Source organism: Balaenoptera physalus (assembly GCF_965194825.1).
Source record: "Balaenoptera physalus genome assembly, chromosome: 2".
Classification (NCBI taxonomy): domain Eukaryota; kingdom Metazoa; phylum Chordata; class Mammalia; order Artiodactyla; family Balaenopteridae; genus Balaenoptera; species Balaenoptera physalus.
The window spans coordinates 63,519,534-63,536,871 of NC_138883.1; the positions used below are offsets into that span (position 1 = coordinate 63,519,534).

General features: G+C 40.7%; 1 protein-coding gene across 3 annotated transcripts in view; it reads right to left on the reverse strand.

Moving 5' to 3' along the window:
- PRORP (protein only RNase P catalytic subunit) overlaps positions 1–17,338 on the reverse strand; it is a 120,570-nt gene continuing 103,232 nt past the window's right edge. For 2 of the 3 annotated variants that reach the window (XM_082452131.1, XM_082452132.1), the window contains exons 6-8: positions 5,019–5,167; positions 2,128–2,323; positions 1–317 (exon numbers count right to left, since the gene is read on the reverse strand). In XM_082452131.1, coding sequence (XP_082308257.1) covers positions 186–317; positions 2,128–2,323; positions 5,019–5,167 — 477 coding nt within the window. In that variant the 3' untranslated portion in view covers positions 1–185. The remainder of the gene's footprint in view (positions 318–2,127; positions 2,324–5,018; positions 5,168–17,338) is intronic. The other variant, XM_082452133.1, reaches the window with a different exon arrangement.

Sequence of the window (17,338 nt, forward strand, 5' to 3'; positions counted from 1 at the left end):
TTATGAAAAGATATTATATCTTATTTAATTAAAAAATCAATTTATTGATATGCAAACCAACTGGACCAAACAGGACAAACTGGATCAGACAGGACAGAAGCAATGCTCTAAACAAGCATCAACTTAAGAGCTCTGATGCCAACCAGGAGGACACCCAAACAAGTTTAGCGTGAGGGTAAGAGTCTTTATGTCTTCCGGTGAAGGCAAAGCCATTTGGTTGGCACTTCGTAGGAATATCTTTCCACCAGGTCGTCATCGTAAGGTATGTGCCACGAGTCTCCCGTTGTTTGCACCACGGTGTCATAGATGAGAATATGCTGTTGAATTAAAAAGGGAACCACACATTGAGAACAACACTAAAGGAATACCTAGCCATTTCCCTTTCTCTTCTGACAGCCTCTCAGTTTGCTTCAGAGACGTATTCTCTGTCTTACTTAACAATGGATTTTGAAAGAGCAGTTAACTCTGTGAAGATGAATGCCGGGGGTGGGGGCCGTAGGGGGCGGGATAAATTAGGAGTTGGGATTGACACATACACACTACTATATGTAAAACAGGTAAACAACAAGGACCTACGGTATAGCACAGGGAACTATACTCAATATTTTGCAATAACCTATAATGGAAAAGAATCTGAAAAAGAATATATATATACACATATATATGTATAACTGAATCACTTTGCTGTATGCTTGAAACTAACAGAACATTGTAAATTAACCATACTTCAATTAAAAAAAAGATGACCCCCTACTATTAGGAGTTCTTTTTGGGGAGGTTTCATTTTTAAGGTTAAGGACTCTCTTAAAAAATTTAAAAAAAAATATATATATATATATTCCTTTTTTTGCCTTTATTGATTTTTGTATGTGAAAGAGAAAATTTTCAGATATACAAAAATAAAGAAATAGCACAATGAACTCCCATGTACCTGTCACTCAGCTTCAACCATTATCAATTCATGGCTAATCTTATTTCACCCATTCATCCATACCCCCCACCCAAGATTATATTGAAGTAAATCTCAGATATTATATCATTTCTTCTATAATTCAGTATGTACCTCTGAAAGGTAAGGACTTGTTTTGTAAATATAAGAGGAATATCATTATTATACTTAAGCATTAATAATTCCTTAACATCATCAAATTTCTACTGTTTACATTTTCCCAATTATTATATGTGTGTAACTGTATTTTACAGTTTATTTGTTTGAATAGGAATTGAAATAAGGTTATTATATTGTGACTGGCTGAATTCTCTTGTAATCTAGAGCTTCTCTTTTCAACTCTATTTTTCTTGCAATTTTTTGTTGTTGAGGAAACCAGGTCAGTTGTCCTGTATTGTTTCTCACAGTTGATTTTGCTGACTGTATCTCTGTGGTAATTTGATACCATATTTCCTATAAATGTTGTTTTATATATTTTTTGACCACTGGACCATATTTATCATTGGCTAGTGTATTTTTCTGTAGTAACTCGCCTTTAGATTTTCTCCCTTTGCTTTCACACAGGAGGCATCCTTATACTTACAGGTATTTAAACTAGAATCAAAAAAGAACTCAATTGAGACTGTGCCACAGCAGTGGATTAAACAGGAAAAAGGAGTTATTTAGCAGAAATAGAAGTTATGATGAACCATAAGGAATATGGAATTTTGAGCTATTGGAAATAAATAGGAGACTAAAAAACACATATGAGGATTTGTAATTGATGACATAATTGATGTCACAACTGATGACATTCCAGGTGTTTTCAATATGTCAATTAACATGGGGTTGGCCTATGAAAACTTTGCTCTGGCAGACTCTGTGTTTCTAGGATCTGGGTAATTCCAAATACCAAACTAAAGCTGAGAAAAGTAAAACATTGACGGACTTCCCGGGTGGTCCAGTGTTTAAGACTCTGTGCTCCCAATGCATAGGGCCTGGGTTCGATCCCTGGTCGGGGAACTAGATCCCGCACGCATGCCGCAACTAAGACCCAGTGCAGCCAAATACATCAATCAATCAATCAATATTTAAAAGTAAAATAAAACATTGGAACTAGTTGCAACATTCTTTGACTATGCCACATTCTTACTATCTACTTGGCTCTGCTGACATTATGTAGAGAACAGGTAACATACCTGAAAAGTTATTTTTGATCCTGGATGCCTACTAACAATTGCCAGCTGATGTCCCTGCTGCCACTTAAAGAACAGGCGTTGGGTCTTGGCATCAGGCAGACAGGCCTTGTGGTCCCGCATCAGATCTTTCGTGATAAACTTGCAGTGGTTCCCCGAGTGCAGTGTGGCATACAGAAGGAATGGGTCGTCCTCTGAGCTGAGTCGGGTGTAAGAAAGAACACAATCAAGCACACGCCCAAAGAGGCAAAGAATAGCATTCTTCACCATGCTGTTTTCTTCTTACTCTACTTTCCTCAGAAGTGTTCTGCTTTCTTAACTGACATGATCTCAGTGATACGTAAGAGCCGCCTGCAAGTCCTAGCCGGTAGACAACACTATCTAGAACACAGATGGAAAGCTAAGGGGAAAGGAATGCTAATGCTAGGGATTCTTAGCAGCTCAACTGGGCTCTTCCACTAGAATGGAGAACTCTAACAGTAATTCTCTCTTCATACTCAAAAGCTGAGTCTCTGTGTTCCCAGGGTGTTTTTCCTATCCGCTTCATCCACCACAGAGCACACCTTTCCCCGTCTCCTTTCCTCACTCGAATTCATAATACTAACAGGGCAGGAAGACAATTTCTTGCAAAAGTAAGGAGCTGACCTCAAAGCTGAAACTGGTTATCCCCAAGCAGCTTCTGGGTAGTCATCCCGATCAGCACCCAAAGGCATCTCCAACGAGAGAAGAGCCAGGAGCGCAAAGTCTCCAATGGGCCCTCAACATCAGCGCTGACCACTTGAATACATGTGCTGTAGAAACAGCGGTGGCTACCTTGGCTCAGGAGATTTGGACAGCAACATGTGATAAGCCTTATGCCTTGATCCAAATGACCCAAAGTGGACCCTTTAAAGTTTACCTTATACTGACGTATTTCAAGTGAAATGATAAAACAACTGGGATCTGTCTGAAAAATCTCCAGGAAAAAGAGAGAGGAAAAGAAAAAAGAAAACATGTGGAGGTTGTATGGAGCAAGATTAACAAATAATGGTGACTGCTGGAGCGGGGCGACAGTCACGTGGGGATTCACTATACTGCTCTCTCTACTGTATGGTTGAACAGGCTTCTTTGGCACATTAATGGAAAACAGGGTTAATGTTACAAATGTAAATACTCAAATCCAAAGCCATAGAATGTCCCTGAATCAATCTTTACAACTGGGTTTGGAACTTCAGTGTATGCAATAAATACAAGCTCCAAACCAAACATGAGACCAATTTCCAACAGGCTTCTTGGTTATAACACTGCATTTATCCAGTTTTTCCACCTAAGAAAAAAAACGATGATGGTGACAGCAACAAACATATACGTCTTCCATGTACTTGGTGCTGTATGATTTGCAAGTATCTTCTCATTTAATCCCCATGAGGGTTGCATATGAAGAAAAGAAAACACAGAGAAGGGAAACGCCTTCCCAGACAGGAAGTGGTAGGGCCATGATCTAAACCTGGGTGTATTCATTCCCAAGCCTGCACTCTTAAGGTTTACCCAGTATTGCCTAAGGTGACTGCATGAAGAGCATTATTATTGTCTTAGAGTCCTGGAGAGATGGAAGCGCCCCCCCTCCCATGAATAAATAAAAGGACTTAGCTAAAGAAAAATGGGACTTGGTTTGGGATCTGAAGGAGGGGTTAGCTTCCAGCTTTGTGCACTGAGTGCCATTTGACCTTTTTTTTCGGGGGAGGAGGGGAACGCGCTGTGCAGCCTGCAGGATTCTTAGTTCCCCGACCAGGAACTGAACCTGGGCCACGGCAGTGAGTGCCGAGTCCTAACCACTGGACTGCCAGGGAATTCCCCCATTCGACCTTTTTAAGAAGAAATGATTTGGGGAATACTGACAAACCTTGAAGTTATAACATTCAACCTAATGAAACCTAGACTTGGGGCTGAGGTGCGCTCATTATCCGTGCAAAGTCGGAAATAAACCTTTGTCGTCATAAACAGTATGAAAACCTAAATGCATGCTGAAAGTTAATACGTGCTGTTGTGGATCTGTGCTCCTCCTGATTAGCTGCTTTCTTCATACTCTATGGACACTGTATATTTTGTTGCTGACCATCTTTTCCATGTTCCTTTGGCTTCCTGGGAAGCTGTAGCTCATAGCAACATTCCCTTTACATTGAGAATAAAATCCAGAGCCCACGAGGAACTCTGCAGTGTGGTCCCTGCCTTTTCTCGGACCTCAGAACTGACTACCTTCCCTCTTGCTGCCCCCAGCCCATCCACACTGGCCTGCCAGCTTTCCTCATTCCTGCCTCAGGCCCTTTTCAACACTTGCTGGTCCCTCTGCCTGGTAGCTTCTTCCCACCACCCTTCCCCCTTTCTCAAATGACTCACTCGTTCCCTTCAGATCTGCCCCCTCCCAAAGGCTTTTTCCACTCCCCTCTGACCTATCCCCGACCTAGTCCCCTTCCAGCTCCTTACTCTGCTTCATTGTCTTCACAGCTTTGATCACTGCCTGGAATTACATTACCTGTTTATTTGTTTACCTGTTTATCGCAAGAGGGCAGGGACTTGGTCTTGTTCACTGCTGTTTCTCCAAGAATACAGAAGGTGCTCATATTTGTAAAATATTTGTTAAATGATCTATTTAGGAATTTATGGCATGCATTCTGTGTACTAATCTCATTTGGGGCTTTAACTCATTTCTCCTTTAACCTGATTTCCTCGTCTATTTAAGTTTATCCTGCTGTAAAAACTATATTTTTGTAAGCTGTCTCCAATCTTTTTTTTTTGGAATGAGGCTGAGAATACATACATACATACACACACACACACTTTTAAAAATGGCAAAAAATAGGTTAACAAGCAGATGACTGGCCTAGTGTGATTCACTTAATAACTTCAATACCTACATGTTGTCAGCAAAAAAAAAGCTGGCTTGCTTTTGCACCTTTTCCATATCATCCTTCCTCCACCGGGAATTCTGCTTTAACATATGCTTCCGGCCCAGGACCAGCACTTGAAGATTCTGCTTGGCTAGTTGAGAGACCACATCCAAGAGCTAAAAAACACAAAGCCAGTCCCCAAGAGGGTCAAGGGAAGAATCTCAAGTAAGGGGAGTGATTCTTGCAGATGGTAATCTCAATGGTCAAATAGTCTTTTCCGGTAAGAGGTGAGAAAACATTCCTTAAAATAACAGTCCATTTTTGCAAATAAGCATGAGGAAAATGCTCCCTTGTCACATATTAATGTCTAACACCTGCCCACCAGCCAGGCTACACTGGATAGCTGGGGAGGTTTCTAAGCACAGACTGCGTTCCCTAGAGCCCATGGGGATAGAGGTAGCGGGGCTAAGAAGGATGGGGTTTGGTTCCTACACACTCCCGACCTCGTTTCAACCCAAACAGCTCAGCTTTTGTATACACTGTTTATATACTGGTATTCTGCATAGGCTTCTATTTGAGTAAAGGGTTCTACTTCTTTTTTTTTAAAGTTTGTAAATGGCCAGAATACTGACTTTTCAGTCAACTTTTCCATGTCATGACTCTGCTGAGACGGCTACCTTTCACTGAAATCCCTTTTTCCTCCCAAACGTCTGTCAATTTCCATTCTCTAGCCTATTTTCCACTCAGTGAATCTACTCCCCATTCTCTCCACTTTCCACGTCTTGTGCGCACATGAACTCCTCTCAGAAGTTTAGACTGGGATTTTAGTAAATCTAGTATTTTGGTGAGCTTGCTTACGTTCACTCTTTCAGAAGGAAAAGTCCATAGATTACTTTTATGTACAACCTATTAAACTAAGCTATTAATGGATATTACTAAGTATAATATGTAAAAGCTAATGAAAAACTATAACTTAAGTTAAATAATAGTGCATCGGAAGTATAAAAGTTCTGTAATTTATAAAAACTGCTGGGCTGGGACTTCCCTGATGGTGCAGTGGATAAGAATCTGCCTGCCAATGCAGGGGACACTAGTTCGATCCCTGGTCCGGGAAGATCCCACATGCTGCGGAGCAACGAAGCCCATGCGCCACAACTACTGAGCCCATGCACCGCAACCACTGAAGCCCGTGCACCCTAGAGCCCAAGCTCTGCAACAAGAGAAGCCACCGCAATGAGAAGCCCGCACACCACAACGAAGAGTAGCCTCTACTTGCCGCAACTAGAGAAAGCCCATGTGCAGCAACGAAGACCCAAGGCAGCCAAAAGGAAATAAATTTTTAAAAAAATTTTAATTAAAAAAAAAACACAACTGCTGGGCCTACGAAAATCACAAGTTCAAAGTCACTGAAGAAATCCTTAATTTTCTTGGGTCTTGGTTAGAAAAGGCATTTTCTTTAGTCTAGCTTCCCCTTACTCATAAATTTCTTCCCATGTAGACTTTCAGGATATTATTTAAAATTCTCTAATCAATAAAATTTCATTTATTTATTTCGTCAGTTGTCAAATATTGCTTGAGTACCTGTTATGTCTAATACACATGCAGACTCTCTGTTAGTCTAATAATGAATTAATAAGGGCTGAATTTTTTAATTACTGTTTAATGCTTTGGATTTATGTATTTTTTTGGCCCATCCAACTCCATTACTAATCTTATTATTTTAGGAAACAGTAGTGAGTTTTATTATCACCAATTCTTAGTTCTAGAATTAAAGGACAGAATAGACACAAGTTGGCCACTGAATGTGAGCTGATACTCAAGCAGAGAAGTGTATCAAGACCAGTGTGAGGACTCTGACCCAAAGCTTTACGACCAGTAAAATAAAATTCTTCCCTTCAAAGCTATGAACAATGGCTTCTGTGTCATTCAGCAGTTATTCCCCAGGCCTCTCTATGGATAAGGCACATGGTAGGTATCACAGCTTACAAAATTTTGAAAGACATGGCCCCTGCCTTTAGTGAGGGAGTGCCTAATAATTTTCTTACCCAACTATCAAGCCTGGGAAGATGTATATGCTGGCTTTACATATACTGGATGGTTAATAAACATTTTCTGATTAGCTGAAGAATATGCCTACCTCTGTTTTTAATCTATCATAAGAGTAGCTCATTATTGAAAACTTGAAAAATATAGACAAGAAGGTGAAAGAAGAAATCACTCATACCTCACTACCCAAAGACTGCTAACATGTTTTTGCCAGTCTATTTATTCTATGCATTTTTACATAATCTTATAAGCCACTATTTTAAAAGTTGGGTTAGTAATTAAAAATAAACATCTGCACTAAAAAAGTTTGGTTCATGGATTCAAACACCCCAAAAGACATTGAGAGTGCATCTCCTTCAAAGTGCATTTATAACATTCCTTTATTAAAGCTATGCTGAGATTCCAGATTATTTTCAATGAACCCAGATACAAAATGACAACTGGATTCATTAAGAGGAATGACGATTGCTTTCTAAAAATTCCTATATGAATTCCCACAAAGTTGTAAAGATACAAAAAAAAAAAAAATCAAACAAACCAATTTTTGATACTGATTCCATGCATTTGAGAAGACATGGCTTAAAGAAAAACACAATTGGGTCTTCACATCTATACCTTGGTTTAGATAAATAGCCTTGAGTTTACTAATATTAAGTTAAAGGTAGGGGCCCAAGGAAGAGCAGAAAAGGCTTAGCCCGAACTACTCTGAGGCACCATCTTGTGGCTGAGAGGTCTCTACTAGTAGCAGCTCTCTGAAAATGATGCAGACAAGGGAGAATAAAGACACAGGAAAGAAAGATGAGTGTACGGAATAGAGGCACTTGCCTGAAATTCTGTGGACAATCTAGCTATGAGCCTACTTCCTCTGGGGTAAATTCCAAGGCTGGATCCAGTGGGCTGGGTCAGTCATAGGTATACTCAGAATAGTAAAGAAAAAGTAAATTCTCCTTAATTCTATGTTAGATCAAAAATAAGATGGGGAGAAATGTCCACTTCTGGGAAGATGGAGTGGATGTACTTTTCCCTATTTCTTCCACCATGTACAACTAAAAACCCCAGATGTTATATATAAAACAAACACAAGACTTCGAAAAGTAGAGACAAAAAGGCAGACTGGCTAGGGACCTTGGGACATGAGGAATGACATGTTGGTGATTGCTTGGATTTTCTTTTTGCCTCATATATCCTATACTTGGAGATCAAGAAGCCAGCAACCTGGAAATGCCAATGGATGCAGCCAAAAAACGACCAACAAAGGCCAGTTCTCACTAGCCAAAGGACCAGAAAAGACGCAGTCTAGCAACACAGAGAACCTGCTGAAGTGATAACACCAGGAGACTGTGATGTTATGTGTGTGTGTGTGTGTGTGTGTGTGTGTGTGTGTGTGTACACATGTAATACCTAGAGCAATCGTTAAAAATGCTATACAAAGAGTATACTCAAAAACAGTATGATTAAAAAACAAAACAAAATACCCACTATAGACACATAAAAATGGAATTCTAAAAAAAGTTAAAGTAGCCCACAGGAAGGCAGGAAAAACAAAACAGAAACAGAAAACAGAGATGATAGAAAACAAAAAATAAAATGGCAGGCATAAGCCCTAACATATCAATAATAACATATTATATAAAGGGTTTTAATACATCAATTAAAAGACAGAGCACATACCAGAATTTTATTCCTTTTTAAGCCTGAATCGTATTCCATTGTGTGTATATACAACATTTTGTTTACCTATTCATGTCGATGGATATTTGGGTTGTTTCCAAAACCTTCCTTCCTGAACTTATCCTGTAATGAATATTCCTATATACGAGGCATATTGATTATAGCTATCTTGCTGGAAGAACTGGCATAGAACTTCTAATGTCTGTAGACATCAGATCCCAAAGACTTTAGAGTTTTGAAGATCTACAGTCCACACAACTCAGGAAATGTCAGAGACTGCAGAGGGGGAGGTAAAAAGTTAAGAATAGGGAGAGGAAGTTACACTTGCTATTTAGGATTACTCAGAAAAGCTCTTGCTCTCATTGCCCTCTCCCACCTCTCGGGCAGCTTTTCTATTTCCTGAGCATCCCTATGCACTTATTTCTACCACATGTAGCTCTGCCAATTGTATTTTTACCCTAAGCTCAGGAACTACCTTTCAGCAGTTTTATGCCAAAAGTAAGTCACTTATGAGTAATGTCACTTATGAATTAAAAAAAAAAAACAACCCTCTTATGTATTCCTACCAGAGACAAATCAAATTAGAATAGAAGCCAAACCAGAAAATGTTTGCACCAAATATTAAGCCGCAACTTGTTTTTACTCTTCTGGTTTTTGGAGAATCATCCTTTAGACATCTTAAGGAGCAATGTGGGAGGGGAGGCGGGTGAGATCTGATTCCAGCTTAACCTTGAGATACTGAGTACCCAGAGTTCTGGAATCAATTTGGAATTTTAAATATTCTCTAGAATCAGCTGTACTGTGCATTTTGTTCTACTGTGTGGCTCAGATTCTAGACCCCTTAGGCAAGTCCAGAACTGTCCTCACCATCTCTGGGTTCTCCAGGTTGAGAACATCCCAGAGTGGATCTTTTTTTTTTTCCTTTAGTATTTATTTATTTATTTATTTGCTTGCACCGGGTCTTAGTTGCAGCAGGCGGGCTCCTTAGTTGTGGCTCGCCAGCTCCTTAGTTGCGGCACACAGGCTCCTTAGTTGTGGCATGCAAACTCTTAGTTGTGTCATGCATGTGGGATCTAGTTCCTTGACAAGGGATCAAACCCGGGGCCCCTGCATTGGGAGAATGGAGTCTTATCCACTGCACCACCACGGAAGTCCCCCAGAGTGGATCTTGGCTTCTCTCATCAGGACTGCCCTGAACTCAAGGAAACTCTTCCACATCTCTCTCATTTAAACCTAATCCCTGTTCAGAGTCTCAAGGGGAGGGTTGCCTTTTCTAGGATATCGACCATTCTGTACACATGGATATTTGTCACATACTCCTTTATCCTTCCTATGAAGGCCCAGTTTGGTCTTGGATGAACCCTGAAGACGATAAGTCAGACACAAAAGGACAAATATTGTATGATTTCATTTATACGAGTTACCTAGAGTAGTCAAATTCACAGAGACAGAAAATAGAATGGTGGTTGCCAGGGGCCAGAGAAGGGGGAATAAGGAGTTATTGTTTAATGGGTACAGAGTTTCAGTCTGGGAAGATGAAGAAGTTCTGGAGATGGATGACGGGGATTGTTGCACAACAACGTAAAGTACTTAATGCCACTGAATCGTACACTTGAAAATGGTTAAAATGATACATTGTACATTACGTATATTTTACCACAATAAAAAGTTTTATTACAGAAAATTTTAAATATAAATAAAAATAAGCAGAATAGCATGATGTGCCCATCACCCCGTTTCAATAATTATCAGGTCATGGCCAATCCAATTTCATCTCTATCCGCACCTACTTCTGCCTCGGATTATTCTGAAACAAATCCTAGACATCATATCATTTCAACCGTGAATATGTCAGAATGTATTTCTAAATATAAGGACTCAAAAAAAAAAGCATAATACCATTATCACATCTAAAAAAATTAACAATAATTCCTTAATATCAAATATACAATCAATATTTATATTTCTCTAGGGTACATACTTTTTAAAAAATCAGCATCTAAAAGAACTCCATAGATCGCGATTGCTTGATTGCAGTTAAAGAAATGCGGAGGCTAGTCTGATGGAAGTTCCCACATTTAGATTTTGCTAACAGCATCCCTGTGGTATCATGTAACATATTCTCTAGTCTTTCTATGTTTCCTATAAATTGGTAGTTAGACCTAGAGACTTGATCAGATTCAAGGGGTTTTTTGGTATGTATGAGTGTGTGTGTGCATGTGTACATTTAAAATTGTGGCCCTGATAAAGTGAAAAGGTCAGTTCATTCATCAAAAATGAACGACAACTTCTCTGTCAGTCACTAGGCAGAGGGTACTGGGGATGCAGATACCGATATAAAGACACATTTATCCCTAGCCTCCAGGAGGTTGCAGTCAAATGACTGAAATGTGATGTAAAAAGTGCTAAGGAGGAGGACAAAGAATGGGTACTTAAATCAGACCGGAGGTAGGGACGGTGGTCAGGGAAGTCGCCACAAAGGAAGCAACGGCTGAGCTGCGTTTTCAGATGAATTAATCCGGGCAAGGAATGGGAGTTTCCAAGGACAAGAAGCAGCACGTTGAAGGTGGGGGCTCTTTATTAGTGCGCTGAATTCAGGGAACCGCCGAGGTGTGGGAGGATGACACAGGGAGTGTGAGATATAAGGCTGGAAATGACTGTAGGGGTCAGATCACAGGGGTCCTTGTAAACCATGATAAGGAATCTTTCACCACCTGAAAGCAGTGGAGAAAAACAAAGGATTTAAACAGGAGCGTGACATAACTACACATTTAGAGAGGTTAAAATTGTGGATTACAAGAAGGCTGGACTAGAATAGGGAGATCAAGTAAGGGGGCTTCTGCAGTAATTCAGCTAACAGATAATGAGAACTGAGGTGCTGGCAGTAAGGATGGAGAGAAGAGAGCCCTCTGTGAGTAAAGCAGAACTGATCAGACTTAGTCATTGACTGAATGTAGGAAACAGGGAGAGGAATAAACCGAAGAAGAGTTGGACAACTGGATGGATGATGGCAGCAAGACAGGGTCTATGAGAGGCGGAGCTCGTGATATCCCCAGGCGGGAGATGGCCAATGGGCAGCCAGTTAGGTGACTCATTTAGGAGAGGGCTTTGAGATAAAGATTTGGAGCCATCAGGAAACACATATTGGCAGGAGCCATCAGCAAGTGGAAGAGGTCTAACAGACTCAGAAGGAAAGGAGCAGAGGATGAAAACTGAGAAATACTATTACTGAAAAGATAGAGTTATAAGAAAAGCCATTAATGGAAGCTGAGGAATGGCCAGAGAGATAGAAGAAAAACCAGGAGACAGTGACCAGTCTCTTCCTGACCAGTCTCTCAGAAAGACTATAAGGAGCATTTCAAGAAGGAAGGAGAGACTAGGCCTCAGTGCTACAGAAACACCAAAACATGGCCTGCACCCCAGAGGCGGCATTTTGATGATGCCATGGGGGGCAGGAGGGTGAATTCGCTTGGTTTCCTAAACTCTATATATAAAGCTGCAGTCTGCTTTGTCCAGAGAGACTGTCTTACAAGCACGGCTCTTTTTCGCTTACCAAAAATCACGATCAATTATGCTTTTCATTTCAGATACTGAGTGGTGTGGCCTCTTTAGAACCTCCAACCTTCCAGAAGCTTCACTGAGCAAGGAGGAGGTTTTGGTTTTGTTGTTTTAAGATGGAAGAGACTTGAGAATGTTTATATTCTGGTCAGAAAAAGTCAACAGCAAGGTAGAGGCTGAAGATACAGGCATAGAAGGGATAATTGCGAGAACAAGGTTCTGAGAAAGGGGGAGATCTAGAGAACAGGCGATGAGAATACCTCTTGCACCGAGGTGAGTTTGAGCACAGGCTCGTTGGTTTGATTGCGTGGTTGGTGCATGTGTGTGCGGTGAATACGTCAACACGTGAGGTCATTCCTCCTGATAGCTTCCATTTTCTGTGTGCCACACGTGAGTCAGTGGCCCAGGGAGACTGGAGGGGGTGGTAGAGGAGGCTTGAGGGCTGCCTGTGGCGCAGATGAGATGCAGCTGGCGTGAGACTGCGGGTGGGAGCCAAGCGGACTGCAGATGTAAAAGCGCAAAAGCCCAGGCGAGGCTGGAGGTGGCAGCAGGGGGGACAATGGGGAGATTTACAGCCCTTTGCATCCTGGCTGCAGTGTGGGATAATGATCGGGATAACAAGTGATCGGTTGCCCCTTGCTCCACATAAACCTTTGGTCAAAAGGCATTTCCAGGTGGAACCGTAATGGAAACAGCAGTCGTCTAATATCACTCTCCCTATCTATTTACTATTAAAGATACCAGTCCCAATTGATATTTACATAGTATAAGATCTGTGGTTTGGGGTTCTGGCCTGAGTCAGGAATTCCAAATTCCTATCTCATTTATTTGTTCAGATCTCTTTAATTCTAAAATGTGAATAAGGTGCCCCCCACCCTCCTTAACAGCATTGTCATTTATCAAGTCATCATCAACAAACATGTAAAATGTCATCACTCGCAATTTCTATAATGAAAAGATTTTTGGAGAAATGATCTCCAAACCACCTGGCTTTCAGGGCAGGCTCTCTCTGACAATGTCTCTTCCTTTTAATGACTTCAGGAAACACCTAAGGGTCTATTTGATAAGGTGGTCCCGGGGGCTGCATTTTAGTGCTGAAGTCTGTTTCCTTCCTCAACTACCTCTCTCTCCACCTTCTGTCCAACCTCCCTGCCCCCCTTTAATGAATCAGTGGGGGAACTGTGAGAAGCTCTACTTATCTTAGCCTTAGGCGCAGCCCCCCAATTCTCTTCTGCTGTTAGAGCCCAGCACTCCGTGGACACTGCACCCAGTGTCATTCCCTGGCAGCTTCTGATGCTGCTATTTGATGTGTGAAATGACTGTCAGTTGCTCTCAGGAACCAAGGAAAGTTTGAAGATTCTTGCACTCAGCCCTGGATAGTTTTCTTTAAAGGATCTGATGTAGAACGGGAGCTTGATTAAAGTAGAAATTATTCTCCCTGGAAACAGTTAGAAGCTGTTATAGGTGCAAATTGCAACCAGGTAGCATGTTTGAGGAGCAAGGCCTCATGCACTCAATGGGTCTAAGCTTTTGGAGGCCTCACTTTTCTCAGATAAAACCATGCAAGTGCTCACACCAAGGAGGACATGAGGTGATTTCATCTTTGACCTACCCCCTCTTTACACACACACACACACACACACACACACACAACCTGTAGTTTAGCACCTGAGCTGGGGAAGGAAAGCAGATTAATTTTAAACAGAATGTTGACATTAAAGAGACTATTTTGAGTTATTTATAAGTGGAGAAACTTAAAATTCCATAAAAAATCAAAGAGAAATTCTTAAAACAACCACAAATAGCCTGCATATTGTTCCAACATAAAAAGATACCGATTACACACCAGTTACACACTGGTTGCTTGGAATCCTAAAGCCAGGAAACACATGTCCACTTTTCATGCTATTGCTTCACTAAAGACAACCTCATGGCAACATGGGGCGTGAACTAGGATGGATGGTCCGTGGGGGTTTCCTATTTGAGTCTGGGTGTCTTTCAGGATATGATGGTGTTAAGTCAAAGGCAGAAAAGAGAAAGTAAGAAAAGAAAATAAAGACTCTTTGGATCATTTTCTTTCATGCATTAATTAATTTTGACAATTGTTTCCTACAAACTAAGACAAAATGAAACCACTTCAGGACACAATGATTGATGAACTCTATGGAGGCAGTGTTGTCAAACTCAGAAGACCACAAACACAGTGTTTGTAACTGATGCACCGTGCATTCCACAAAGTTTACAGCAGAAGAAACAAGGGAAGTCATAACTTATACCAGAACAATGGAGTTTTCTACTTGTTTCTATGTTCCTACAGTCTGCAGGTAAGCTAATATCCAGTTTCATTCTCTTGTCTTTGTTCCTTTCACTTTTCTCTTGAACTATGTTTTGGAACGAGAATCCCTGTCTTAGAAATAGTCCTTGAGTGAATGCTGAATTCACCATTTTTCTGTGTACCTCTGGAAATGCCACCGAGGAGGAGAGTGCAGGAAACTCACCAAGGTTGTGGCTCAAGGCTCTCACCATGTTTTCATCTGCCAGCTACTCACTGGTAGTTCTATGTTTGAGAGTTACTGCTGCTTGCCAGAGAGAGTGGAAGGGAGAAATATCACTCTTTACTTAAAGAAGGTCAATGATATTTCTTTGCTGAACTGTTCAAGCGCTGTATACCAACCATGTAAGATCCAGATGAGCATTTAATGAGGATAGCAGTATTGGAAGAAGGTGAGAAAAGGAAGTGTTTTAGAGAAGCAGCAGAAGCTGGGGTGAGGAGAGAGGGAAGCTTTCACTGGGTGGTATTCAAGGAGTGGAAATTTCATAAGCCTGGTGGCATAGTTCCAGAGAAGAGAGGCTGACACTGAGCTGGAGTCCTGCTCCCACCTCTGGGACCATGTGCTTTAAGCACAGATTTAAAACTCTGATGACTGACTGAGTCTATAAAGCTCTTTGAATCTCTTGGAAGAAAGTATATACACAAAATACTACTATTTTATTATGATGTCATAAATGATCCCACTGGTTTATATGAGACTCACCGTGTCCTATATCCTGCTTTCGTTAGTCATTGATATTTTAGGGAGATTTCAATGATCTCATGTTGTCTTTAGTCAATGAAACAATTCTACTGAGGAAGAGAAATGCCCTTCCTGCCTTGGGAACATCCTGTCAAGTGTGGGATGTGTTTCCTGCCTGCCATGTCTTCTCCGATGCCATTAGTGCCCACACAGTTATCCAGCCTTTCAGAAAATGATTAAACATTTTCTAAATGTTTAGAACATTTAGCTGGATGGATTTCCCCAGCGAGCTGAGAGTCAGAGCTGTCTAGAAGACAGCAGATTTGGCTCCTGACTCACAGTGTGACTTTTCTCCAAACATTTACATGCGTTCTTTGGCCTTTTTAGTTTTTCTGTAAAATATCTGTGTTTCCTTGATCATTGTGAGGCAGGAAAGGATAGCATTTTGAAGATTGAAAACTAATTTCAGGAAGATTAAATTAACTTATTCTGATGCATACTAATTTCCACTTTTAAAAGTTAATTAAAAACTTCTCCTAGGGTTCTAGATCCTGTCCATGTACAGGGAATAATTTGCTCACACTGGGAAAGTATGTAAACACTTTCAGGCTCATAAGCCACCACTTAATGACTAAAAGAGAAAGAATATGATAAGTAGGGCTCTGGAGGACTGAAATTTTGTGTAGCTTCTCCATGGCTGCACTGCTTCACACAGCTTTTGTCTTGGTACAGAGCCATACACAATTGTACATTATGGCAATTTGCTTTGTTTTCTGGAACAACCCTGTCAGTTCAAAACATATAAAACACTTAGGTATATAAAAGATACCTTGGACATCTCCAGTTAATGTTCCAAGCTGTCTATCTGTACAGTAGAAGGGTTTACACAGTAAAACGAAACTAATAGAGACATAAAAGAGACTTTTCCAATTTATATCTACTATTTAATAGCATAGTGATTAAGTAATAAAATAGTAATAGTAATTAAGAGCACAAGCTTTAGCGTCCAGCTGCCTGGGTTCAAATTCTGGTTCTACGAGGTCAGAGCTGTGTGACCTCTGTTACATTTCCTCTTGAGCCTCTGTTTCAACATTGGTAAAATGGAGATACAAATTGGCTTATTATGAAGATTAATTTCAATGCATGTAGATACAAAGCACATGGAAAAGTATTCAATAAATATTAGCTATTATTAGACAGTACAGTCTGGATTAGTAAATTTAGACCTCCCAAGCCCTACTGATCCCCCCAAACATCCCCCCCCCCAAAAAAAACAACACAAAAGGAAAAGGAAAGGAAAAAGAATAAAATTTAAAAAGAGAAAGAAAAGAGAGATTCTTTTGGTATTATCACAGACTTGGGTGATTTTTGTGTTAATCTCTCAACATGTTAAGAGTAGAACATAAACTTTCAGGTTTAGAAAGCAAAAAGAACATGTGCATCTAACCTTAATCCCACTTGAAACTCCCAATAAAACTATAATACAGAATCTTTCTAAAATGACAAACCCACAGAAACGTGGAGAGTAAGAGGGGAGACAACATCAGTAAAATCTGGAAGCTGGAAAGCAGACGGACAAGTGGTAACAGACCTTGCAGATCCAACGGAGTCAAATCTGAAGATGGGTCAGCTAAGATCCAACCAAACCTCTCAAGACTCCAGAACTAGAAGCAAAGGGGTGAGGCTAAATGGGGGTGTGTGGTTAACTAAGGAGAATCGGTAAAAGCTGCTGAAGAAAATTTAGATTCCTAGATTTGTGTGCCCCCGCCCCCATCCATATTGCCCCTGCTGGGGTGGGGGAGGGAAGTCTGAAGATTCATTACGTGGATGTGGTAAGTCAGAGGAAATCTAGCCTGGCATACCAAGCACATGTGACACTGTGATCACCATACTGAAAGTAGAGATTAAGTGAATGCATGCATATTGAAAGCAAAATGCAGAGAAACTCAGATTTTCCCCCCCTAATTGGCTCTCAGAACGCTGGCAGGAAGGCCTTTACCCTGCAGTCAAAGGACTGAAAACTCTCCTTTGGGGAATATGACCAGTGAAAAAGGAAAA